Source organism: Orbicella franksi, chromosome 1 (assembly GCF_964199315.1).
Source record: "Orbicella franksi chromosome 1, jaOrbFran1.1, whole genome shotgun sequence".
In the NCBI taxonomy this organism is placed as follows: Eukaryota; Metazoa; Cnidaria; class Anthozoa; order Scleractinia; family Merulinidae; genus Orbicella; species Orbicella franksi.
In genome coordinates, this window is record NC_138145.1 from 12,233,361 (window position 1) to 12,259,542 (window position 26,182).

The following is a 26,182-nucleotide window of genomic DNA, read 5'->3' on the forward strand; positions in this document are numbered from 1 at the left end:
GAGTCTGAACGAACCCGGTTTGCCTGAGTCCATTGATGGAGTTGGTGAGTCACACGTGGAGAGAAATGAAGAAAAACCACTGATTTTGCTACTTGTGTTGGCAACACTTGAGAAAAATGCCTGGAATAACGCGCGAATAATCTTTCTTTCTTTTCTTTTTTTTTTTCTTGTCAAATATTAAGTTTATACGTGGGATCGGAACAGCAAAGTATACACTGAGTACACTCCGACCAGAGAACTGCGTTCACAGTTTTTGATTGCTTTGCACTCTTTAGTCTGTATAGTTTTTCTTTAACCCTCAATTTTCCCCAGGCTCGAATCTCGAGGATACGTAATGTCTTTGGATGAGGTGTTTTTAAAATTAATTGGAAATGGAATGAAAATTGAACTAACTTCTCAGTAACTTGAGTCAAGGCAAACTGTGCAATTACCAGGCCTCGTATAATATACGCACCCGCGCATTCCAGTTATATAGCAACACAAATATGTTTGTAATAATCGCCTTCCCTTAGAAACACATTTCAGGCCTGTTTAGTACTAGTTAGTTAGAGTGACGACATCCAACCAATCATTTATGGCTATTTGTATAATCACCTTAAGTACAATTTAAAAATCATTAAGGGAAATTTGACGTCACAGGTAAACAGTCGGATTCCGGTGGTCGAGACGTAACTTAAATTTGCATGAATCAATTCTTTCCCCTGTTGACTTGGAGAACTCGACGCTGTTTGCCTACACTTTAGAACGTTACACAACCGTAACGGCGAGTTAAGTACCCAAAGCAATGGCGAAATTACAACGTCCAAAAGTGGTTAAGCGTTTGAGCTGGCAAGACATGTCACCCGCTAGCCCAAGAATTCACTTAACAAGACGAATTGTACAGCTTCAAGGTAACAAAGCCTCTGCTGACATCCTCGAACAAGCCAAACAAATATGCAACGATTACGTTGAGGCTAAACTCGAGCGCGAGGGCATCAAGAATCGTAGTTTGTCATTCGAGTTTTCCAATTCGCAACAGGAGGCCTCTCAAGTGTCAAGCCGCGTGCAAGAGGTCGGTGAGCTCTTAGAGCTGTGCTATCCTCGACTATACAGCGACATTTCTAGTCGTGTCAACGTTCCTTTCAGCAGCGAAAACGTCGTCCACGAGGTCTTCAATAACGTGTCGTCGGAAATCTTGAGCGATGGATTGAACTGGGCGAGAATCGTGGCTTTGTATGCATTCGCCGGGGCTCTAGTCGCCGAGTGTTGCAAAGAAGGTCGCAACTCTTTCGTTCTTGATATTGGGAACTGGATGTACGAGTTTGCTGCACTGTACATGGTCGACTGGATTAAAAGTAAAGGTGGATGGGTAAGATGAATCTCTTTGTCTTGGAAACTGCAATATTAAAATTTGTTTTGAAACCGAGAATGTCGCGAGCGTATAAAGATTATAAAGCCCTTAAAGTTTACAAACAGGAAACTGCGGATACCAACGGAAATTCAATTGGCTTTTTATTGAGATTATAAATCTAAAATGTATTGGCTTTAGATCATGCAAAATTTTGCTTATTAGAAAGAGTCTTTATTACATCAAAATTGCTTTGATATGTAAAAGTGTTTCTTTCACGCCTATTATTTGCAAAGTATTGTTTCATAGAGTGGAGCTCGCCTGCATCAAAAGGCTCGGTAATTTAACCCCATTTGTTTGTCGATTGGCTCTGTTTGTCCAGTTTTATCCTGTCGCCAGAAGGATTTGCTTATAACTAAATAAACATTCCTGTATATGCATAAGAGCCGAACTATCGCTTTTGTATATGTAAATCCATTCAAGTTACTCAGTTCAAGCTAGCAGTTGCTTGTTTCTTGTTCAAACTAGTATTTTAAAGGGGCACTGTCATAGGCATGACTTCCCGAAGTCCAAACCAGAAAGATATATTTTGCAGAATTCCAGTGGTGGAAACCTACCTGTATTGGTTTTGTTTTGTTATTAAGCTCGCGTTTACTTAAGCGATAAAGGAAGTGCTATAATGAATATGCATACAAAAGGTTGTGATTGTAAAATTGAACTGAAGCCTGGCTAACTAGTGTATGTCATATTCTGTGGTTTTGCCTTGCAAAAATCGCTGAAAACTAATTAAAACTTGCTCTCCTTGGCATCCTTATCTTGTTACTCAAAGAGCAATTTTTGTTCATGCGAAGGTACTCGGTCATAATTTTAGCACTGTTTTAACCAAAACTCGCCACAATATATTATACGTGTATATTATAAGGTGCCATTTCACCTCTAATATTCTGTGACTTTTTTAATTATGAAAAAAGCATTGCTGAAATAATAATGAGGCAGGCCAAAGCCACAAGATTTCATCACTCTAGATGTTTTTTTTTTTTTTTGTTTTGTTTTTACGCGCTGGACTGATTGACTTCTGCATACGTCAAGTCCACTCTTCAGCAATCTTGTCACTTTATTGACGTCATCAGTGGTTACCTTTATTTTCAATCATCTCTTACGTAAAAGTTAACGACCCGTTACTAACAAAGAGATTAAGTTCAGAACCCAACATGTAGGTACGTGACAAAGCCAAATTAACTGCAGACGCCGGGAGTTCTGTTACTGATCAGTAGTTCGGTGTCATTTTTCGGTAATTTTCGGTCCCTTCATGGTTAGATATATAGCGCTCAGTAAAACGAATGGGGTAGTCGAGGATTTTCACTGATTCAAACGCTGCTACTCAAGCATGACGTATATTGAAAAGTTTAGTGTATTCTTTTTTAAATCTAACGCTCTTGATCAGTCTCAATTTCCCCCATGTTAGCCGCCATACTTGTTCCTTTTAAATTTGCCATTCCATTTTGCATTGCCCTTTTCTACCAAAGAAAAATCTACATTATTCGAGCTTTTCATAGACTCGAAGATAATTTTGTTAACCGGGTCGCAAACTGAAAACTCTACTCGGACTAACTGATTAGATGAATTAAGTTAAGAAAGGTTTTTTCCGTGTTTCCAGCTTGATTGCCGCTCCCTTCATAAGATATATAACAAATAGGAAAGTCAAAGCCGCTTTTCTGTTTTGTACTCTGATAAAACGTAGCTTTTTAGACGATACGAGCACGTGCAAAATTCAAATTGTACAGTTATATATCAAGTACAACCAGCATTACTACAGGAGTATTTTAGGAAAGTCGATATCTTAAGTAGTTTTTCTTTGATGCATCAACCTCGCCCCTAGAACGCGCATATTTCATTGCAATTTCTACAACGTACACTCGTTCTCTTATTTTATAAGAATATCGAGGTTTAAGTTTGCGAAATTTTAAGAGTGTTTGAAGAATAAGCCCGAGGCTAAGATTTTATAAAATTTCTTCCTTTCTCCAAACGACAAAACTAGCCAAAAAACAACAAAGATAGCACTGCCGTATGTTTGATCAGCTAATAACTTTTCTGCAAGAAGTTATGTTTGTCAGATACGGTGTTATTGCCTGTAGTCTCTGAAATTACTTCAGCGCCATCAAAGTCGAGAAAAAGGAAATGACCCACGCTAAAATCTAAGAATATTCACAAGTACATTTTCAGCCAAAATCGACAGAAAATAAGATTGTTCAGTCTGAGGTTGGAAAAATAATATTCTTATGTGAAGAAAGAGGGAAATGACCAAATGGATCGCTGCTCTTAGGAACCAAAGCATCTAAAGAGAATATCTAGCTCTAGATTACATCTTAAGACACCTTCAGGGTTCCTTTTTCTAAGCATCATACTTGTCTTTTCTTGTAGGAAGATCTGTTGCTGGCTTTCCCATCGACGACAAGCTGGGGATATCAGTTCGATTCCGAAGGTACCCGATGGTACAGTCATCTCTTTTCAACTGCGAGAGATTGGTATCAAACAGCTCTTGAGTTCCTGGGATATTGCTACAAGGCTTATATGCAAAGACTGCGAAAAATGAGCGCTGGCTCTCGAAAAGTAAGCAAATAAAGACTGGGAAATTAGCAATGTTTGGATTTAAATATATTGATTTGGGCCTTCAAACGCTCCATAAAATCTTTATCCCTACGGTCTTTCTGGCGTTGAAATCGAAGATGGCGGGTCTCAACACGGAGAGATCATTGGGCCGCGGTTAGTTGGCGCAAATGGAGTTGTTTTCAATTGCAGTTCGCGTCATACAACCACTTGGACCAAAAGAACACAGACAATCCAGTGAACCAATCAAAAATCGAAGCAAGTACATGTAGCCGACGGGAAGCGCGAGAAACATGTGCGAGAGAGTCACGATTGGTTTTGGCTATATTTCTTCGTATTGGTTGAGAGAGAGTGGCGCGAGATTTTTAAACTAATCACTGAGAGTAGTAAAGCAAAACCAGCCAAGGAGAATACTTCCCCCCTTGGGCTGGGGGTTAAATCCTTATATGGGCTATATAGGTATGTGCGCCCCCAAAGAATATGGTTTTCTAGCCGTTTTGATCACAAATAGGGTGAGGGTTTTAAGAAGTGGGCAGCACACCCCCACCCATGCCAGTTTTTCTGGGAATACCCCACCCACGGGTGAAAACCGCTCTCGATCTGGAGTGAAGTCATGATGGGTGTTCAACTGTTGGATATGTACCTTGTAAGTCGGTTAATACCGTCACCATTTTCCCGGCTAAGAATCCCCAACTCCGCGGGCTGAGCTCTCTAGTGTACACGTTTTCTTAGTCGCGGTAGCCACCCGTACGAGGTTTTTTTCCCCACCCGTACGAGTTTCATACGAGGTGCATTCTAGCTCCGGTGAAACAGCAGCTTCTCTGGCATAGGATTCGAGGGACATTCGTACCATCAACAGCAACAGACTAACGTAACTCCAACAGTATTTATTGTTATTGGACAGAAGCGGAGCTACATTACATCTTACTCAAATGGAGTTAAATTTGTTAAGAACTAGAAGAACTTTCAGCTTGAGATTAATACAATCTACTACACAGTGAACATGCACAACCTAAGACTACGTCATTATTTTACGAAAATCAAATGCTTAGAACAAACTTGTATTTGCCATAATAATGAGTTGATACGAGCCTACATTACAAGGTGGCACATCAACAACTCTGAGAAAATCAAAGCTACTCATTAAGGTAATTTTGTTCTGAATTTTTTAATCTTTGTTTTGCTTTGTTTCACTTATATTGCCCTCTTCTCCGTTGCTCTAGGAATAATTTTGATTCTTCTCTAAACTACACGTTGTCCTTATTGTTAACCTTACCGTGAAATGCACCACGTTGCCACTTCCCAAAGTTTGTGATTGACATTTGATAAAAGAAAATTCCATCTGTACATGTACAGGCATGTTGTTTTTTTTCCCCAGTAATTTAGTCTGAGGGTTCCACCTGCTACATTGGGTAGTTCCAGAAAATATCCATACCTCCCCCACGGAAGGGATTTTTTTCCAAGACTCCCCCACCCCTCTGGAAATCCCCATTAAACTTCATACATTCCTTTAAATTTTTGGTCTTAAAGAACCCCCCACCCCCCAGGAAATTCCAATCCCTTCTGTGGGGAGAGTATGGATATTTTCTGGTACTGCACATTTTGGATTGACTGATGAGGGTGAAAAAACTAGCACAGGTGTCAGAAGTTTCAAAACCCAATAAAACACTCTACCAGGTCGAAATGACTCAACCCCTTTTCACTGCAAGATATCAAGCTTGTTTCCCATTTACAGGAAATTTGGGCAAAATTGTGGTTGGAATTCAAATGGAACACAACTTTTCAGTTCAGTTGACTGAAAGTTTCTGGGTAAAACAGAACTTCTGAAAAGCATTAGAAATAATAATAATAATAATAATAATAATAATAATGATAATGATGATGATGATGATGATGATAATGATAATGATTATAATAATAACGATAATTACAATAATGTAGTGTATTGTAACTAGGTTAAGTATTGTGTCATGTTGTAAGTAGAGTAAGGCAATGTAAGTAACTATGTGTTTAGCAATAAATAAAAAAAAAAAGAACTTCTGAAAAGGTTGTGTTGTTTTCCTGTTGGGCCATTATGACTGGAAATTTGCATTCCAATCACAATTTTTTGTTTAGACCAGTTTTGAGCCTTTCACAATCTAAAGCCTCAACCAAAATGACAGGATCTTTGGATTTCAAATGGAACATGTTTTTCTTGAACAATAATTCCCAACCAAAGTTTTCGGGAACTTTTTAATCTACTGATCTGAGTGAGCTATGATATCAGTGGAACAGGGGGTCAAGCACTGTTCCAATAACAAGTGGCACATTTAGAGAGGTTTTCTTCTTAGAGAAGTGTCTACCTAGAGGAATCTACAATTGTTTGAGGTTTGAGGTGACATATTAAAGTATGGTGCAAATCTTCTTCACAATATCAATATACATTAACAAGGGACCTAACAGACCCCTCTCTGAGGTGTTCAAAACTTCAATGCAGGGTTAGGGTTAGGGTTTTTTTCTGTGTTACAAATCTCAGAGGTAGATTAATGTATCCCTTTGACAGACCCTCAAAGCTGGTCCAAAGTGGCTTGCTTTAGAAGGGACACAATGTACCTGCACAAACACCTGACAAATGCAAAGCAATCATGACAAACTGTCTAAATTTGAAAATAATCATACAAAACTGGGACCAGAAACTTGGTTTACATTACTTAACATAATTTGAAGCCAAAGAAAAATGTTTACTAACTAAAGGTGATATGAAGATCAGATGAAGTCAACAAATTTTTGGGTTAATTACTAGATGACCTAAGAAAACACAGCACTATTCCTTTGCAAGCGGTGTTTGCTTAAGTTGCAGGAAAATTGATCGCATGCGTGATACATCCTTGGTGTTCTTTGTTCCTTTTGGATTAAAGTCGCAATTGCGGCAGACTCGTTCCCAGTCATGACCTGGAGTGGAAGAGTCATCACGATCAGCCACAAAGGCTTCCTCGTCTGCCCTGAAAAATGTTTTAACAGTATTGTGAGAGATGACTTTGTTAGGGTGTGAACACCTGCACTGAGCCACTTAGAATGACCTTGTAGAACACATATGAAGACATTAATAACCCATTTTCATATTCTCCACATTGGATTGGAACTAGCTTGCAATAACAAGTTTCCAAGTTAAATTAACAAGAAGAGAATTTGACACCAAGGACAAGATCTGTTTAAGTTGGCAGCATAAGAAATCAAGGAAAACAGACCTTCAGTTGCCTTTACTTGGTTTCAAAGTTAGTTGTGAATATATTGTGTGGATTCATCAACATCACTGGCCATTTTAGGAAAATGTTTACAACCCAATTTCTTCAATAAACATTGATTGGTCAATTTTTTCCCAAGTGGCTGGGTTCAAGTAGTTGCACTGTAATTTCCCTTACCAATTATCAAATTGTCTTATTTTAGCCCTTCAAAAAAAGATTTCTGTGGCATCCAGTGTCACTAACATACCTATTGCTTGTTTGTGTTTTTCCTAATTGTTCATCTCGTCTCTCATACCAGTCATTGAGTTCCTTTTTAGCTTGTTCGCGCCATTCTTGTATTTCAGATTTTTCCTCACTATCCATTTTGTCAAGAAGAGCTGCTTTTTCTTCTCTCCATTTTCTACAAAAAAGATGTATGTATGCTGGTAAGCAACAAAACAGCTACTGCAAGAGGTGGTTTAAGTAACACTGTCTTAATTCTGGCCTGGATTGAAGTTAAACTAGGTTTTTCAATCTTTTTTAGCCTTTTAAAAGCTGAGTATCCTCTTCTACTTACCAATTAAAATTTTTTAGTACTCCTGGAATCATATCCTATCTTCAATGGTGATAGCTTTAGTAATTTGAACCATAAATGCAAAGTTTTAAGGAACAAAAATGTTCTATGACCACAAACTGGGTGATGGTTTTACTGCCTATGTAACACCACCCACTCAAAAAAACTGAATTCCACAGACTACCAAATTGAAGAGCAGTAACATGACCTATCATACTGAGAGTCCACACAGTTGTTAAGATGCAAGTGTTCGCAAGCATTAAAACCACACCTCCCACAGGATGAGAGGGTACGGCAGTTATCACTTGAGTGTTGCTCTTGCACCAGGTAAATGCATGCCAAGCTTAAAATGCCACTGTTTGGACAATCAGCTGACTATGGTGCTTCTTAATGAAGATACAACATACATGTACCATTTACGATTTTACCCATTAACATACCTAATGATATTTGCACAAATTCTAATTAATTCACTACAAGTAAAACAACTTTTAACAAAACAAACCTCACCTGACAGATTCTGGTTCTGATTCTCTTGGGAGTGGTACCACTGGCTGGTGGGAGCCTGAAATCTAAGAGTTTTAAGATTTCAACAGTCTGTTTAGAAAACTGAACCGTGGAAAGAAATTATCACAAGAGTGCATATTCATCTTTCTTTGTGGAATTGTTTTCTCTGTACCTGAACAAAACAGAGACTGCAAAGAAGACAGATGAATTGTTTAACATGTGCAAGTGCAAGTACAAGGAGGAGTGTTTTTTTTCCCACTACATCCTCAAATTGACTTCTCCCAAATAAATGTACAAATCTTTCTAGATTATTACATATTTTTTCCCACCACTCTTGTGCTGTGTCAGCATTGGGCTGTGCTCTGGTTGCTGGTAAACAATGACAGACATTACCCTAAATACAACATAATTGTGTACCCCAGTCTAGCACAGCAGACAGGGTGGCAAAACCACTGGGTTTGCTGTTTTCACATGAAATAAATGACTTGAAAAAAAAAAAAGTTCATAATTTTCTGAAATTGCTGAACAACTGAAGACCATGTTCATTCACCTCCTCATCAGCAAATCCATTTACGACTGGCTGATTGTCCACTGAATCCTCAAAGCCATTGAGCTCCTGAAACAGCAACAAAACCATGATCATTGACAGTTTATCACATGCTCAGATGTCAAAACTCCACTCACTCGATCATTTTCTTAGTGTGTACTGGTACATAAGGTGTACATCACCTTGACGATATTCCAGAAGATGAACTTCCTAAGGCTGGTTTGAGAGTTCATGACAACAATTGTCGCTGCATTAACTTTAGTATAGTTTCAGCACAAACAGCCCTCGGCATACACGAGCTGGAAGTCCTCTGGATACTGATTCAATCTCCCAGTCTCCAGTACAGGTCACGAAATCTCCCAGATATGAAAGAAAGCGCTTGTAGTACAAACTTAACTCAGCTGATATTTTCCGTTTTTAGGGGACAATTATTGCATATCATATTAACACATTTTTGTGGTTAAATTGACAGTGCTCTACTTTGAACAACTGTTTTTGGTATTGAGAAGATGAAATTGGCGATCATTCTCATTTCTCTTTTTGGGCGGGTTGGCTTCTCTGGGGCCTTATAACCAGCCTCTGCCTTTTAGTCCATAGAGTTACTAACAGTGCCAAGGAAGCAGTACGTCATCTAAGCTACTGGAAAACCTCATCTCTCACAGCTAACCAAACTTTAGCCAAATACAGGCATTTGGCATTCTGTAGACATTCCAGGCATTCTGCAGATGCCCACTTGATAGAGATTTTTTTCATATGCAGTTATAAAAATTGTTCACTTGAGTTGAATTGTTCACTCCAAAAGTAAATTTTGGATACCCACTTTTAAAATTTTGGCTAAAAGCTTGCAACTCAAAACATTTCACTGCATGTTGGATGGAAGTTCTAATGGTTCTCAACAAAAATTCAGGGGCAAAGTAAATCCGGGAGGGAGGTGCTACTTGACCGGCATGTTTGGTTATAGGAGTGCCACAGAGGATTTGAAATGCTAACCCAGTTTAGGACGAAAATACTCTAAAAATTCAACCATGTGTACATGTAGGTGTACTTTGGTTCAATCCTTCTCTTTTCGATTCACAAAATGCTTTCAACTGATTTAACTAGGTAGTCCACTAATCCTTCAGTTAGGACTCTTAGCACAATTGAAATATGTACTACAAAACTTGCATCACCCGATGAGTACTTTGATATTAAGCTTATTTTTTGAGAACAGAAATCACTAAAATTCTCAGTTCTGATAAATCGCACAGACCCTTTTTCTACCCTTAACGCAGGTTTTAGAATATTTTGGTTTGACAGTGTATATGTATTTACGATCATATTTACAAATTAGTGGCGGCTGAATCAAGGATCAAATGATTAGGCCTGAGAAGAATTTTGAGAGCAGCTACCTAGCCTTTCACATCATGTGCTGTCTGTCCATATCTGACTGCAAGGTAGATTTGCAATAACGTTTGGTGGCGAAAAAAGAAATGAAAATTAATCGTCTTTCAACGTTGATTTCAACGCTAACAAATGAAAGGCTTATAAAAAAGTAAGCGTTTTCTACAGCGCTACAACACGTCAAGCTACAGATTACTTTGTCGACAATATCACTGATAGACACTTAATTTAGCCCTAAATTGCATCAAAATTAAGGTCATGTAAAGCTTACGTCGGTCTCCGGCTGCCCTCCACCGAAATCCTCTCCCAGTTCAGCAAGATCATCTTGTTCTCTCGCTAAAAATTCGGCTGCGGGATCTTCCTGAAATTCGTCACTGCCCAAAAGATCCGCCATTTTGACACCGGAATGACTCGTGTAAGGTACGATACCCCGGATGTTGTTTCAACCAGCTCCCTTGGATCCCTGGGACTGTTTCCGCTAGTATGATGCGTTCTGGGAAATTTTGTTGCGTCATTACAGTCCCAAAATGGTAGGTTTCTGTTAGTAGAGGATTTTATCAATTATTTTCCAGGAAAGTTTCAGTAATCAGTTGTTTCCTTCGCTTCTCCTCAGACTAGCCTCATACTAGCAGGGCTTGGAGTAGCCGGAGCAGCGATAGCAGGTTTGTTTACTTTAAAAAATAACGTTCACGTTTGATGTTTGTAACAAAATGTGCACGTGTTGTCATTCGTCAGTTGTGTTGCATTATGTGTTTTTTACTTTAAAATCACGTGTTTCGTCTCCCGTTCTCAGGTCGTTATGCCATGGTAGCTTTAAGGAAGGTTAATTTCAACCAAATACCCAAAATTATTCCGAAAATACCGGTAAGTATTGTCAACTCCGTGCTTTGGAAAAACATTGCTTCTCTCAAGAAAATTAGAGCTTGGATGCTGATGTCACTTTAGTTTGTCATGTGGTTTCTCTCTTATCCAACCGTTTCACATGACGTATACAGTTCCAATTACACTGTCCAGAGTTACAACTGTGACATACAGTAAACACTGTACTATTTGGGTTAAAATCAGCCCTGGTGGTGATAGCCAATCACACTGGGTTTTGCAAAGCACTAACCCCCGATCAGCTGACCCCCTACTGATGCCCTATAAAAACTATTAATGGGACCAATTCAAGTTCACAAATAAATTAAGCTTACCTGAAATTTCCAAAATTGCGCATTAATTGCAGATTTCCAACTCTCTCCTCCGGTGATTGTAAGTGCAGGTTTTGCTTATGGAAAACTGAGCACAGATTAAATTGGAATATCCTCAAGTATGTTATTTGCAGCCATTAGAAAATTAAGCAATGAAATTAATGAAGAAATGCTTGCAAAGGAACACACTTGCGGGCGACAAACAAAATCTGCACTTACGTAAAACTAGGAATCAAAGGAGAAGAGAGTCAGAAATCTGCAATGTGGCCACTGCCTTTGAAAATTTTAGGTAATGAACTTGGATCAGTCCTGTTGATAGTTTTGGGATTGTTTTAAATTTTCTTTTTCCCATTGATTTTATAGGAGGTCAGTAAGGGGTCAGTGTTTTGATGATACCCAATCACAGTTGTGGATTTTGGTTTAAGAGGTTAATCATGCTCATAGTTTCAAATGGACAGAGTACGTAGTGCTAGGTTGATTTGAAATTAAGAGCATGATTAGTCTCTGAATTGTAGGACATAAGGTCCAATTACTAATTAATCATATCAATAACAGATTTTGAGGTTAAAAAAGTTTATGAGAACTTCTTTTGAGCAAAAAAGTGAGAAGCACTCTCCATAAGTTTTACAAACTGAAGGCAACAGTACGAAGGAAGCCATTAAAGTGCATGCAATTGATGTGCAAACAGCTTAGGTATCCAATTACAGAAAATTGTAATTGGATACCATCCAGTAATTGGAAACCCAGTGATCTCTTTTCAATTGTGAGTCAAATAGGCACAAGGAGAACCAATCAAGATCAAGAATTTTGTTTTAGATACTACTGTACATACAAGGTCCCATTGCTTGGCCAAAACCACCAAAATAAACCTTAAGTTTTTTACCATGTTGTTTCCTGTTTGGTGGAGCTGGAATACATGCATATCTCTATGTAAATGTTGATATCTGTTCTGTGTTTGGTTTGTAATTCATTTTTCACTTCAAGTATTGATCAAGTATTTGGCTAAGCATCCATGTACATGTTGGTTGAGCTTAATCAACTAACTGAACTGATAAGTAGAAAACTTTTTATTGCGATGATTGTCTTCCATAATGATTTTTATATGTTGATAGGAGTTCAGCCATTATTACAGGGGAGGGTTTGAATCCAAAATGACAAAACGCGAAGCTGGTTTAGTGCTTGGAATCAGGTACACCACTGTTGTTTCATTTGTTATCAATTTGATTTGCATTACGTATTGTCATTCCATTTGCTCCTCACAGTTGGTATCAGTTGAATAATATATTTAAGATATTAAAGACCGTAGTGCACAACATACTAGAATTTAAATTTTTGTGTTTGCAGTCCTTCAGCAAGCAAGGCTAAAGTTCGAGAGGCACACAGAAGAATCATGCTAATAAATCATCCTGACAGAGGTGAGTTGAGGGATTTTAGATCGACAGTGAAAAACTACATAGCTGTGGAAAGTCTGGTCATAACTTAAAGTAACATGGTTCAAGGGATTTTGCTTTTCAGAGTAGACCCAAACAAATGAGGTAGTGAGGTTTTATATTGCAAGTGACACTTAAAAGTTCTCTCAAAATGGTGTGCATCTTGCAGTAAAGCTAAATGCAAAAAATAGTTTTCCCTTTAAAACCTTAAGTGTGTTTTTTTGGAGTCTTAAGTGGAAATTTTTTGATTTGATAAAATCCTTGATTTTCAATGCCTAACCAAAGTCGAGCTCTGATGGGTCTGCAACCATGGGGAGAGTGAGGCATTGTGACATCAAACTAAAAGCCTTCCTTGAGTGATACTTTAGCAACTCTCGGTATTTGAAGGCTTCATGTAGTGGAATTTTTTTCACTGGGGCTCAATGGTTATCCAAATTGTAGTTAAATTGACAAGGTCTTCTAAATGTGTGAAATGCAGACTGTCAAGTTCTTGATTTGACATCTCAACAGCCACTGGACCCGTGCCTCGCAAAACATAATAATATAGTAACATGTTGTTCGAAATTATTGAATCTTGCCTTTATGTTTGTGTGTCATTTTGTAGGTGGTTCTCCATATCTAGCCGCAAAAATAAATGAGGCAAAAGATCTCCTTGATGGAAATGGCAAATGATATAAATATACATGGTGGAAGAATACAGTTGGAAGAGAAAGGGATAGTCTGATGGTACAATCATCAGGCACAGTTTATGCAACATTCATAATGGCAAACTCCAGCAGAGAGCGAAGAAGGACCAGAAATTATATGAGAACAGAACCTTCGGAAAAGAAGGGTATATTAATTATTCAAAAAGTTGCATAGATATGAGACAGTTTCGTGGTGACATCAATGTTACAAATCAATCTGCAGCTGTTGTGAGTTTGTACATGAGCAGAGAACAGAGCAAATGTTGCAAATAGTACCTACTTCTCTTGTGTCTTCTCTCAAGGCATTTACCTGCAGGTCATACTTATAGTAAGTGAAAACTAATTACCTAACTTCAATTGAAACAGGCAAAATTTTTGTCGAGTTGCAAGGAAAATGTTGCCTGTCTTAGTTGCCTTAGGAAAAGAGCTTGTTATAGTAGTTATTAAATTCACATGGTTTCTCTTGTTGGATCTGTAAACACTAGCGGGGGAACATATGTGAATAAAGGTGATAAAAATCACAATTTTACATTTTTGTAAATAAAGTTTTATTAATTAAAGAATTTTAATTCTTTTAAGCTCAGCATTCAACAACAAGGGCTACTATGTTGTTTATTTTACCTCCTTTCATTGCTGTTATTAATTTCTTATTAAAGCAAGTTATTACAAGCTACAGGTTATCATGGTTGCACACGTAGACACCAAAAGAAAGCTGGTTTACGGCAGTTACCAGCACTGCCATCATTCTGGCTGGATTCTAATCTCTTTTTGACTAGTATTTTCTCGAATTAAAATCAACAATCCCCGAAGAAAAATTAGCTTATGTGCTTCCCTCAAAGAGATTATGCTCTACACCTGCAATTGGCTAGTTGAGATGGGGACGAAGTCAAAACTATTCCTTGTTAAAGCCATGGATCAAAAACTGATTGCTGTCAAACTCACACAATATAACTCAAGACTAATCAGCTTTAATTAAACTACTTAATTAGTAGCTTTTCTCTTTCCCTAGTAAGTGGATATAGTCTTAGATTTATCTTAAAACAGACGAGACCGTGAGATGCAGACTAGCGACACATTTACTCATGCCTAGTCCACTCTGGATGTTCTTGGAGTTCCCGCTGACTGATTTCCGAATCTTCATTGCATTCTGAAACAGAAATTATAAAGGGCTTTAAAATTTCGATTAAATGCCCAATCATTGGCAACAGGGTAGTCCATCTTGTAAAATCATGATTTTATTGTAGTTTGATGCGCTGAGGAGATAAGCAAGATAAGTTAAGTTCCTTACCTGATGAGGCTGCTGAGAGGAGTTTAAGTCCTCTGAGAGTGTCTGCAATATCCTCCACCTTTTCTTTCCTTTCTACATCAACAGTTGCCCTGTTTTCTTCACAGTACTCCAAAAACCTGCAAGCCATAACGTGTGAGTTCATAATTTTGGCCAGACATTTCAAGCTAGAAGAGGTTATGCAGAATCAACATTTCAAGCTTATTTCAGGTTAAACTGAGTGGAGATATCTTGTAGTCTTCATAGTGTGTTTTTAATGATTATCATGAACTGTACCTCTACAAAGTTTATCAAACGCCATGCACTTAACAAAGTTGGATCTCAACCTGTTGGTACTGAAATATTTTTCGGAACAGCTCCTACCTTTTCCAGTTTTCGTCCAAACACAGCATGTCCGGGTTTCCTATTAAAATCAAGAGGGCCTGGGCACGAGTAATGGCTACATTGAATCTCTGAAAGAAAAAAGAATACAAAAGTTACGGAATTGAATCTGTTGTCTGTACACCCATGAGTTTAGATAAGATAAAGACAAGGTGCGCACGAGTGTTCGTCAATTTTTCAAACTCTTAACTAATTCTCAATCTGGATAAATGTTAAACGTGTAATTTGAACTTTTTCGACATTTGAGCACAATTGGTCCCATTAGATCATGCAAATACATAGTCTCTTTAAGAGAAACTGCTCAGAAGGTAATCCTACTTTTGGATTGTTTAGAAATCCAAGGTGGAAATCCTTGTCCATCTCTAAGTATTCCTTCTTGGTACTTCGGACAGTTGATAAGATGATCACTCTTCTCTCCTGTCCCTGAAACTCTTCCACGCTGCCAACTTTAATCCCAGGACCAAACCGTCTCTTTTCAATCATCGTCTGAATCTTTTGAACCTAACCAAGAAGCCGCAGAAACATTGTTAGCAATTACTCATTTGACGGACCGCAAAACAGTTTTCTTTTTCTCCGAACAAACGCAGGCCAAATAGGCCTGTTTTGCTGGCATATTTTCAATTTGAAAACAAGGTGGGGTTGTGTAGTAATCAGGAAAAAAGAAGATCAGGTAGTTTTTTTTTAATTTGTTCATGCCTTTTTGCAAAAGAGGGAATTAAAACGATAAAAATGATTTTGCCCTCTGATCGACATGTTCGTGTTCAGAAAAGCCATTAAGAGGAACACAGGGTCACACACCCGTTGTGAATTGAGCGTGATGCATGAAAAACGGCATTTAGTGTCAATTTGATCAAATATCTGAGCGTTTGCTTAAAAGGAACCATACTCTAACGATCAGCGGATGCTCAAAACGGTAGCTGTTTAAAGCAGAAACGGTGCTAGTATAGTTGTAGCCCCCTCTAGGCGTTCGGTTTGTTGCCCCTGGGAGAGGAGGGGGTAGGAGAAAGGGGGAGGGAGCAACACAAAGAGCATCGAGTGTATGTAAAATGAGGCAAGAGATTTGAAGAGGCTTCGTAGGTGATAACTTAATGATTATTGGCCTACCTGTCTCTTGTAGGGAGAAATAACTCCAATCATCTCTGGTCTCAAGTGTTTTAATCCTCTGCTCCTCACGTTATCGTCCAGCAGTTTCTTTAGATAGCGCTCAATAGTTTCCACCTCGGCAACGTTAAAGAATGAAGGGCTGCTGCCTTCTCTTTCGTCCTTGCCGTACACGGGGTGGAAAACGATGGGGAAGGTCTTGTTAGGCAGCTCCTCCCAATGCAGCATCACGTTTCTATAGTAAGTTAGCAAAGTCAAGACATGGTCATGGTCATGTCAAATTTAGAGTTGTACGACTGAAATAGATCTTTCTCGATCGGGGATATCATTGACATGTGGAATCTAGGTTGTGTGTCCTTATAATTTTATGCATTATTATACCTTGAACTCACTATCTCTTTTCTGATTGGCCGAAAGCGTACAGTGAATTTTCGAAATCAGCGCCTGTGACGTCATCTAGTTGCAGATTATACAATAATCATGTCAAGGACACTCAAAGTCACGGGTAATCATGTCATGTATGACCACGGTGCATGACTTCCAAGGGTAATCATGTCAAGTTCGCGCGCTCTGTGTTGCTTGTCGTCAGTGAAAAAGCAAAAGCATGTTCATTCAATGTTTAATAAAACAATTATTAGATTTGGTTTTGTGATATTCAGAATAATCAAGGTCTCGGAAAGGGTTATCAGCCTCAACCTTCGGCTTCCACCTCAGTCGACCTTGATTATTCTGGATATCACAAAAACCTCATCCAATAATTGTTTATTATTTTGACGCAATGGTTCAGAAAGCCGTGGGCAAACCAACTCCATGCTATGCGATAGAGCCGCCAAAAAGCGCCTCTCTCGATTCGTGTTCGGAAGCGGGTAAATATAAGTTCCGAACTAGTGAGTGATAGCCATTCACCCTGCTTCCTTTTAATGCTTATTTTGTCATAAAGTTATGTCAAACATCATACATCTCACCTAAAATCTCCGGCGCATTCATTCAATTCATTGTCGTAAAACAGTTGTTTGGGTATCTCAATGATAGCTCTGTGTGAGCGGTAGTTGTTCACGAGCTTTGTCAGTAGATCCGAGTTGTAATCCCCTGTGCGTCCACGCGCGTACGCAGTGCATGACGTCATCAGACGTTCCAAAAGAGAGATTTCTGCAAAAATTCATTGATAAGATTTAGGCCCCGTCCACACCACGCATGAGAAATTTAAAAATGCGTTTTCACTCTGAAAAGCATAAAATTTTTTCCGTCCGCAATACGCCGGAGAAATTTGAAAACACCGTGACAACAATTACCGGCGACAGAAACGCTTGAGTGTACCCTTGAGGGTTAGGGTTAATCACATGATTATCGCTATGTCATCGTTTTCGACGAAGATCCGAAGGTCCGTTTTCAAAATGAAATGTTTTCCATTCACACTAAAACGCAAAGCCGCCGTTTTCGAATTCCTCCGGTTTGAAGAGCGTTTTCGAGAAGCTGCGTTTTCGGAGGACAGTTTCTCCAGATTAGAGTGGACGGCAAGTCTAACCGTATAAATAATTAAAGCTGCATTTCGTCTCCTTGAGGCCTTATGTGCCACGAGGCACAAAGAAGCTAGGTAACAGGTAACAGGCATTTCGTCTCCGGCGTAGCGTTGACGGGGTCTAAGTGTGCAATCTAGTTTGCGCGTATGCGTTGGTTGCTTGGAGAAATGGACAAGTTTTATTGTCAAAGAGAGTGGAAGGGAGAGGTGATCTTGAAAAAGGAACAGTAGTGACCGCTATTCCATCGTAGTCATCGAAGCCGCTATGGAATACTCACCAAGACCATATTTCACTGAGATTGGTGACCTAAGAATCGGTCCCAACTGCTTGGGGTCTCCAGCGAGTACCAGTTGACCCCCCCTTGGATGATTAGGGTCCAGGAGATCCGCTACCGGGATGATGCATTCGGGTTCTGTTGCATGCCCTGCCTCGTCTATGAAAATATGGCTGAAATGATCACGAGGAAACATTGCCGAGACCAACCTGAGAAAATAAGTGTGTAAATACGATACATCATGACTTTCGTTATTCAATTGGCCATTTCCGAATTACCTTTAGCCTCTTTCTCAAAGCGAGTCTTGGTACCGACCTTTTCGTATGAAAATGAGATTTTATTCACATTCAAATTAAACTCATTTTCATATGAATGGTTGTGCACCAAGCCTCGCTTTGATAGAGAGGCTTAGGTCAACTAGGAAATGGGCTATTCATTTTATTTTATTTTAACCAATTTTGTGCGGTACAATCTTATTTTTGAAGTAAGGCCATTTTAAGAAGCCACGACTTAATTAACCGCTGTGAACACCTTCACCACTTACCTTCCTGCGGTGATCAGAGTGGTGACGATTATGCGATAGTTGGCCATCAACTCCTCTCTCGACGGGTAGAATACGTCATGTGACACGGGGTCAAAATTCACCACTCGGGCGTCCTAATAAACACAGCATGATATATTAAAACTGACGATGATAATTCGCGGAGTCTGATTGGCCGAAAACCAATGTTGGTTTCTAAACTGAGTCGAGAGTCGCTAAATATCGCTCTTCCAACAGCGAAATCAGTTGCCCAAAAATTATGTATATTGAGGTAATTTTAAACTCTTTCACCTGCCCACAAACACAACACAAGGCAAGGCAACGCAGCGCAACGCAACGTAACACAAGGCAACAGTTTCGTCAGAAGCTAATCATAAATTGCATAGATGTCTTGATGTACCACCACATTATCAGGAAATTACACTGTCACAGAAAGAAGAATTAACATTTTGAAGTAAAAGAAATTTCACCTTTAACTTTTGTGGCACAAAGTCCCATGGTCTGGATGCAGCGTACATCCGGAATAATTTGCTTTTATCCACGTGAGCCAATAAACGTTCAGCCAACAGGTCAGCGGCACTGTTTTCAGGCGCACACGCAAGAATGAAACTCGAATCGATAAGGATGTGTACCTGCGTGTAAGAAAGAACACAGGAAGATACGTTTGGAGAATAAACGCGTGAATTGCCCACTTGTAACATCTTTAACGTAACCAGTTCGTGATTTTAGTTACGTTTTTTGAAACACGTACAGCACGATACGAATTAAATTCCACTGAATGAAGCAAGGTTGCTTCAAATGCAACCTCACTGCAGTACACGAACTGAAGTTGCTGAGTAACGCGACCCATCCTGATCAGGACCAAACTCTTGCGCAACTTTTATCTCTGATTGAATTATTACAACAGAAACCCCTCGGCATCTCACATTGTAAACGAAGATTACCCGACGACTGTCCGATTACCCGATTGCACCATGTTTATCAGCCGCGGGATTCAGGCTCATGTTCTAGAATCTTAGACAACTATAAATTGCGTAATGTTTAGTGTTTTGATGTTAAAGGAGGATTGGAAATGCCAAGAAGTACTACTGACTTGTTTGATAGCTTCTACCAAAGTAACAGTCTTTCCTGTTCCAGGAGGTCCAAACACCAAGTACGGAGCAGGGCGTGACGACCCTGACAAAATCTTCTGTACTGCCTGCTGCTGTTCACTGTTCAGATTGGGATCGTAGAAAGATCTGGAATTTGAAGTAACACCGATTACTTCACGCATAATTTTGAACAATGTAACCCTAAACGTTTTCAATTTTTCAAATTTTTAACTTGCCTGACTGTCTTATTGATCTCTCCTCTCTGATCGAGACTCTGCTCTTGCGGGAAGAGAACATGGCGCATTTCCTGTCTGGTTACTGCTGTAATCTGCTCACATGCCCGGTGTTCCATCTGTACTGGAAGCCGATTAAATGTGAATTGGATGTCATATTTTTGCCCTTTCACATACGGCATGCTAGAGAGAAAATACAAAAGTGACAACAGTTTCGTGTTTGTCATCGTTACGAGAGGTACAAACTCTCCAAACAGCCGCGCCGCACGCCGGACTCTTCCCTCTCTGGAACAGCATAATTATGTGCTTCCACCTGTCCCATCAAACGTAAACAAGGGGAATAACGAGTACACCTGGAACAGTTTACACAAAGTAGCATTTAATGGCTACTCGGGAGCTTCTCTCCTCTTGTCGCTGGCCAAAAACCACGAAGGCTCTAGGAACAATAAGTACAGTACTGCCCTATACCTGATGTAATGACATACGTACCTTGTCAAATCAAACCCAAGTTTTACATTCAACAATTGAACCTTGTGCACGATTCCTTCGTATCGTCGCTGTAGCACGCCTGGTTGGTAAGCAAAGATTCTGTCACCACGTAATACGGACGGGCGGTTCTCAGCAAGACCTGGTACCTAAACCATTAATGAAACGTCACTCCTATAAGATAACAAAACTGAATCCAGCAAAAATAATTAGGATCCATAATCTATCCGACGATAGCCTTTAACGCTGGTGCGTTTTTGTATGAACAGCGTACGCCTCAGAAACTATGATATTTTTATATATAAAGATTTAAAGAGACAGTATGAAACTAGGGCAAATAAAGTGGGCGTTACTAAAATCATTTATTGCTTTCGCCTCTTGTAGGATATTTGACTTTGGTTACGTAAAGAGACTATTACTTTTCTTCGTTATAATGTGTACGCGTATCTAGGATTTAAGAGTTTGTTGGACTCGCGCCGGGCAAGGTCACGGAGACCATTATTAAACAACTTACACCAAAATTGATTGTGAACTGATTCAGTGAAGGGAGCTGGCCTCCAACAGAAGTAAGAATGCAGTAAAGAATATTCTGTTACGACTGACGTCCCTAACCGGTGGCTAACCTCTAAGATGAGGAACCGTCTGTCTCTTCCTTCCTGCTGAAAATCGACCCCTTTCATGTCATAATTCCTGATGTCCCTCTGCATTTGAAGCTCTTCTATATGCAGAAGCATACTGAACTTTTCTTGGTAGTTGTCGAAATTCAACTTCTTTTCCAATCGCTCCCTAATTAAAACCAATAAAAGCTATATGTGAGTCGAAATGTTCCTGCGCTTTTTGGTTCCTTTTACTGATAGAGCACAGGTCACGTTTTCTTACTTGCGACGCTCGCGTCAACTGAATAATCCATCGATTTTGTTAGCTCCGTACCGCATTTCTACTGGAACTGGTTTGGAGAAATTTGGAGAAAATGTGATTTCAGATGGCAGTTCAGGTCATGACTGATCGCCTTTTGGTCGGGGACACCACCACCTTGCTTCGAGGTGCCTTCCCTTCCCTTCTCCTCCCTTCCCTTCTCTTCCCTTCCCTTCCCTTGGAAGTATCACAGACCTGTTTCTGTATTGGAAGGTCTGTGGGTTGAGGTGTTTTTCTGTAACTTGATGCTACCAACACTGAGTCGAATAAGTAATATTCGAGAGAAGGAGGCGGGTTCAATGATGGAATGAGCCTTCCATCGCCTTATCACTATTTCCTTTCTACACTCGCTCACGTTTTGTACTTCTGATTACTTTTTAAGAGAGGGGCATTTGCAAAGCTAGACTTGGGTCTGTTACTTATTTACGGAACATCTTACCTCAGTCCCTCTCGAACTTGATTACTCTTGACAACCTGGGCCTTGACAGTGAGAGGAATTTCGTAAGGGTTTAGCTTTTGCATGAGCAAACCATTCTTTGTTAACCTGCAAGATACGGCCGATCGACCAAAATATTTGAACTCAGCTGGAAAAACGCATACATGCAGCAAGTCTTATCTGACTCACAGGCTTTCCAGTCTAAGCTTGGATTCAGTGATTCAGTAGCTTGTCAAGCGAATTTATTCCGTAAAAGTCAGATATCATCGTTACAGCTGGCGATGCTATTATTTTTAAGTGTTTTTACTTCAACTTACGGTGGGAGAGGTATGCCTCGTGTGGTCACGACATCCCTGGGAATCTCTGGTGCCCGCTGGGGAGGTCTGTACTCGGAGGTCTGTTTCAAATCATCGTACAAGTCGCTAACGATGCGCACGGACAAAAATCTCAGGATGTGAAATTCCTCCATGCCGTCTTCAGTCTCGAACGTGAGTACACCAGGAACGTAAGAATAGCCATACTCCCTGCGGCGCTTGCAGCCGATCCTGAACCTACTTTGACAACCTGTAGAGGATAAATAATAAAGTTACACTCCAACAACAACAACAACAACAACAACAACAGTAACAACAACAAGAACACCAGAACAGAAAAGCAATGAGAGCGACAGCAACAGTGACCATGCCTGATGCTGTATGATTGAGACAGACGTGTATAAATGTATTCAAAATCCGTAGAGCTCTCAAGGAAATATCGTGCAAACCCAACCAACATTCCTGAGTATAATTTGTATGCTTAGTTCGCCTACAAGTACTAGAGATGACAGTTTAAGAAAGGTTTTTTGTGCTTGATTCAATTTTGCACCAAACCGCCATTAAACTAAAAATCATGATACTCCAGCGATCAATGACAGAAACAAGCTTTCATAAGCAGTGACAGTCATGACGATTTGGTTTTCTATAATCCAAGAAAACATAGTATCCTCAGTGTTGTTAATGTTGTTCCTTACTCTGTTCTTTTGAATTGAAGTTTTAAGGAACAAATGTAGTCGCTAGCATTAGTAAAATTCAAGCTTAAGTAAGCCACGAATTACCTGGAAAGAGCTGACCCTCACAAGGTCCAATACGGGAAATCTCCGAGTAATCAAAGAAATTGATGCTCCACAATAGAGTGATGTGCTTCAGAGTGATTATCTCGTCGCTGGTGTTTTCTATGACCAGCACTATCTGGCCATATTTCCCGCTCTCAACTCTTAATTCTATCACTCCATTTTCGTCTCCAATGGGATCTGAAGTGAGTTTTATCCCGTGTTTGTCAAAGATAAGCTCTGGTCTGTATGAGAAAAGAGAATGCTTAGTTTGGAATCTGCCAGGAGCAAGAAGGTCCTGAAAATTGATATATGTTACAGAGAAATGTCACAGAGAAGTGTTTCAATGCCCGCATCGAAATCCAGATTCTTTACATGATAATTATTTGATTTTACTGCCAAAATAAATAAAATTTAGGAATTTAAAACCATGGTTGACTTGATCAGATACATTTTTTATTGATCTCGGTCAACGGTAGAAAATTTAGAAATTAAACATATTTTAGTAAGTCAGTGTACACGATACAAATCCTGCCTTCTGTTTTGTAATCAAGAGAACTAGATGCCAAAACGAAACTAGAAAGCATAAACTTGCTGATTAAAGAAGGATACATTTAACCTAGTCTAACATGTACCAGCACATTCGTCTACTGAAAACTGTTGACTGTTGAAGTGTAGGATAGGTCTAGTTTCGGAGCCTTCATAAAGAAATAGCGTTTCAGAAAGTGATATTTCCCAACCGATCTACTTAAGGAGATTATGACAAATCGAAACAGAAAATGATCGATTGTTAAGATGTTCAATACAAAGTGCAGCTAGACTTACTTCTGGAGTGATTTTCGAATCTTTTTGAGGATATACTGTTGGCGATGTTTCACACCAGCCATGTGAGTCCTGTAAGCGTCTGCACTCCCAAGATCCCTTTTGCAAACCTTGCAGTGATAAGCTCCATGCCTCGTAAGGCTGAAAAAATCATCTTCACCTTCCGATTCCTCGTCACTGGGATCGTCATTTAAGAGTTGAAGTGCTGCGGCATCTCCACCTCCAAATATAACACGGTCTTGAAGTTGCTGGCACATGTTAAGATGATAAGTAAGTGTGTTGAGAAGTTTGGAGAATGACATACCCAGTGTATCGTACGACAGGCGAAATTCTTGATAAATTGCCCTCAACTCGTCCACAAACATGTTTTCCTTACGCTTTCCGTCTTCCAGAAACTTGACAAACGTCTGGGCTATGATCTTCTCTTGGTCAACAGTCCTCCGGCCGACTTTCATTCGCCTAACACGAGACATTTCGTCGAAGGCCTGCAACGGGAGTGCGATACTACACGTAAATTGAGTCAAATCGATACTCACTAACAAAACTGAAATGCAGAGAACTCCTTTTTAAAACTTAGAGCATAAATTTGCTACTCCTTTTGTTACTATCTATCCATCTGTATTGATGTAAAAGTAATTACACGCCTTAGATCGTAGTGGGAAGAAACTGGTTTTGTCGACAACTCGTTTCGTTTTCTTACTTTCATTTCTTGATAAACTTGACTCGTCATTTAAGACGGAGGCTCAGAATGTACCACCCTTAGCCAACCTTGCGACTTACCCTGATTGAAATTAAATTAGACATTTGATTATTGTTAATTTATAAGATTTATAACAAGTTACAATGAGAGTAATAAGGGAAAGAGAAGAAGTAAGAACAAGGGTTTCAGAGACCGAGGTTACTATAAACTGAGAAGATAATTAGGAATCAAAGCCTGACTCGCTCACCAATCAGAACATCAGACAAAGCGCGAACAGGTTTTCCGTGTTTCTCCTCGTCCGTCAAGATGATATGGAATCACAAACTGGCGGCCGGATTAAGAACATTGCTTTTCTATTTTCACTAAATCATTTGTTATACAGTGTAGTGATGAGATCACAAACTCTGCATCGACAAAGCACTGCCTCGTGACTTCAGCTCAAATTGGAAACGGTTACAAGTTAAAGAAACTGTCGGAAAAAAACCCCAAGCAAAGGAGTTCAAGAACAACTGAGAAACAAGCCACACATATACACCAGCACTTTCACTGCTGGTGTGATGGGAAACCTTTGTCTAGTAGAATATACATGTAGACCGGAAGTAGAGAATTTGCATAATCAGGACTATTTTTTGCAGTCTTTGGTTGATATTCTATATTCGGAGGATAATTCATCAAATAAGAAAGTCGCGAGCACACGCGTTCAGTCTGGATCTCTAGGTCTTGGACCAGCAACTGCAATCGACAACATGACCAGTTTCTATGATGTATGTAAGGGAGGAAAACACGTCGATATAATCAAGGCTCTTCGGGGACTATTCTCGGAAAACTGAACCGATGATGTAATTTCTCAGAAACGGTGTTTCAAATGTGAAAATCGTGTTTCAAGTAAAGCACTACGTAAAGCTTCATCTAAAAAATGAATAAAATCCTAAAAACATTGTTAAAAACATTCGAGTTTTGTGTCCTTAACGATCGACGAAGGATCAAGCTAGAACAATTGAGGAGTAAGATAGTTGCTTGTATAATCACTATGGATTATTGCTGTATACATCAGTACCCTTGAGGATTTAACACAAGAAGAAATTTCTTACTTAATTACTCAGCACATGTGCACTATGCAAGATTTTCACACATTAACTCACCTGGCAATGTCGCCGTCTTCGACGATGAAATTGTAAAACTATTTCCTTATCTCAAAATAGTTTTCTTAGTATCTTTAGGCCTATTATGTCGGATTTCCCGGAAAACAGCCTCGCTATGACTATTGGATTTCCCGGATGTAGACTAATTAGTTCTGTCAAGGGACCGATCGTTTATTACGTCCCAGGAGGGAGGCGGTGGTTTACGAAAAAGTGTATTGTTTCAAAAACTGAATCCCCCAAATATTTTCAGAAAAAAATTATACCCTACTTCCCAATTCTTATTTTAAAAATGTACCCGCCTCCTGACGAGGCCATAATTCTCTCCTTCCGTCCTTACACATGCAGATTTTCATCTTGTTTATTCAATATGAAAGGAAGTAGGAGATAGGCCAGCACGGACTAGCTATGTATGTGCTATGGGAAAGGGGCGGTTATTACTGCGTTTCTGATACAGTGGGCTCATTAATCCTGGCAATATTTGTTCCCTGCTCGGGGAAATGTTTCTACCTCTAATCCCATTCTCGCTTCAAGAACAGCCAGCGAGAAATTTTCCTTTATTTACAGGATTCGGTTGTAAAACCTGCTACACCAATGCTATTTTGTCATAAAATTTTACACCCCTCACGTTTCTTACTGGTGAAAAATTTATCCCTCAAAAGGGGCTTGTTTTAAAATTGTATACCCCCTCCAAAACCACAGCCACCCCCCCCCCCCGGG

At 39.6% G+C, this 26,182-nt stretch overlaps 4 protein-coding genes across 7 annotated transcripts in view; 2 read left to right on the plus strand and 2 right to left on the minus strand.

The window, feature by feature from the left end:
• Nucleotides 1-4,719, plus strand: part of LOC145490833 (bcl-2-related ovarian killer protein homolog B-like) — a 4,811-nt gene extending 92 nt beyond the window's left edge. The window contains exons 1-2 of the mRNA XM_081469934.1: nt 1-1,348; nt 3,749-4,719. The exon at nt 1-1,348 is cut by the window's left edge and continues 92 nt beyond it. Of these exons, the coding sequence (XP_081326060.1) occupies nt 785-1,348; nt 3,749-3,949 (765 nt within the window). The 5' untranslated portion in view covers nt 1-784 and the 3' untranslated portion in view covers nt 3,950-4,719. The remainder of the gene's footprint in view (nt 1,349-3,748) is intronic.
• Nucleotides 4,720-5,315: 596 nt separating this feature from the next.
• On the minus strand, nt 5,316-10,760 carry LOC145490867 (clathrin light chain A-like). The gene is made up of 5 exons (XM_081469987.1): nt 10,417-10,760; nt 8,769-8,834; nt 8,222-8,283; nt 7,406-7,558; nt 5,316-6,915 (listed from the first exon to the last, which is right to left on the minus strand). The coding sequence occupies exons 1-5, from the start codon at nt 10,537-10,539 to the stop codon at nt 6,738-6,740; spliced, it is 582 nt and encodes a 193-aa protein (XP_081326113.1). The 5' UTR covers nt 10,540-10,760; the 3' UTR covers nt 5,316-6,737.
• On the plus strand, nt 10,666-14,124 carry LOC145490875 (mitochondrial import inner membrane translocase subunit TIM14-like). The gene is made up of 6 exons (XM_081469999.1): nt 10,666-10,675; nt 10,759-10,807; nt 10,939-11,009; nt 12,448-12,524; nt 12,680-12,750; nt 13,370-14,124. The coding sequence occupies exons 1-6, from the start codon at nt 10,673-10,675 to the stop codon at nt 13,435-13,437; spliced, it is 339 nt and encodes a 112-aa protein (XP_081326125.1). The 5' UTR covers nt 10,666-10,672; the 3' UTR covers nt 13,438-14,124.
• A 102-nt stretch (nt 14,125-14,226) lies between these two features.
• On the minus strand, nt 14,227-26,168 carry LOC145490520 (putative helicase MOV-10). Of its 4 annotated transcripts, none has more exons than XM_081469630.1 (18): nt 25,466-26,168; nt 23,627-24,108; nt 22,808-23,046; nt 22,032-22,278; nt 21,718-21,822; nt 20,987-21,149; nt 20,367-20,512; nt 19,881-20,060; nt 19,647-19,791; nt 19,024-19,185; nt 18,557-18,669; nt 18,016-18,221; nt 17,184-17,367; nt 16,222-16,453; nt 15,436-15,618; nt 15,100-15,188; nt 14,740-14,855; nt 14,227-14,598 (listed from the first exon to the last, which is right to left on the minus strand). In XM_081469630.1, exons 2-18 carry the CDS (start codon nt 24,094-24,096, stop codon nt 14,528-14,530), a joined length of 3,051 nt encoding a protein of 1,016 aa, XP_081325756.1. In that variant the 5' UTR covers nt 24,097-24,108; nt 25,466-26,168; the 3' UTR covers nt 14,227-14,527. The 4 variants fall into 4 exon arrangements, with proteins under 4 accessions (XP_081325756.1, XP_081325764.1, XP_081325770.1 ...); XM_081469638.1 differs by having other exon boundaries at nt 23,627-24,167; XM_081469644.1 differs by lacking the exon at nt 25,466-26,168 and adding an exon at nt 24,571-25,453.
• Nucleotides 26,169-26,182: the final 14 nt, after the last annotated feature.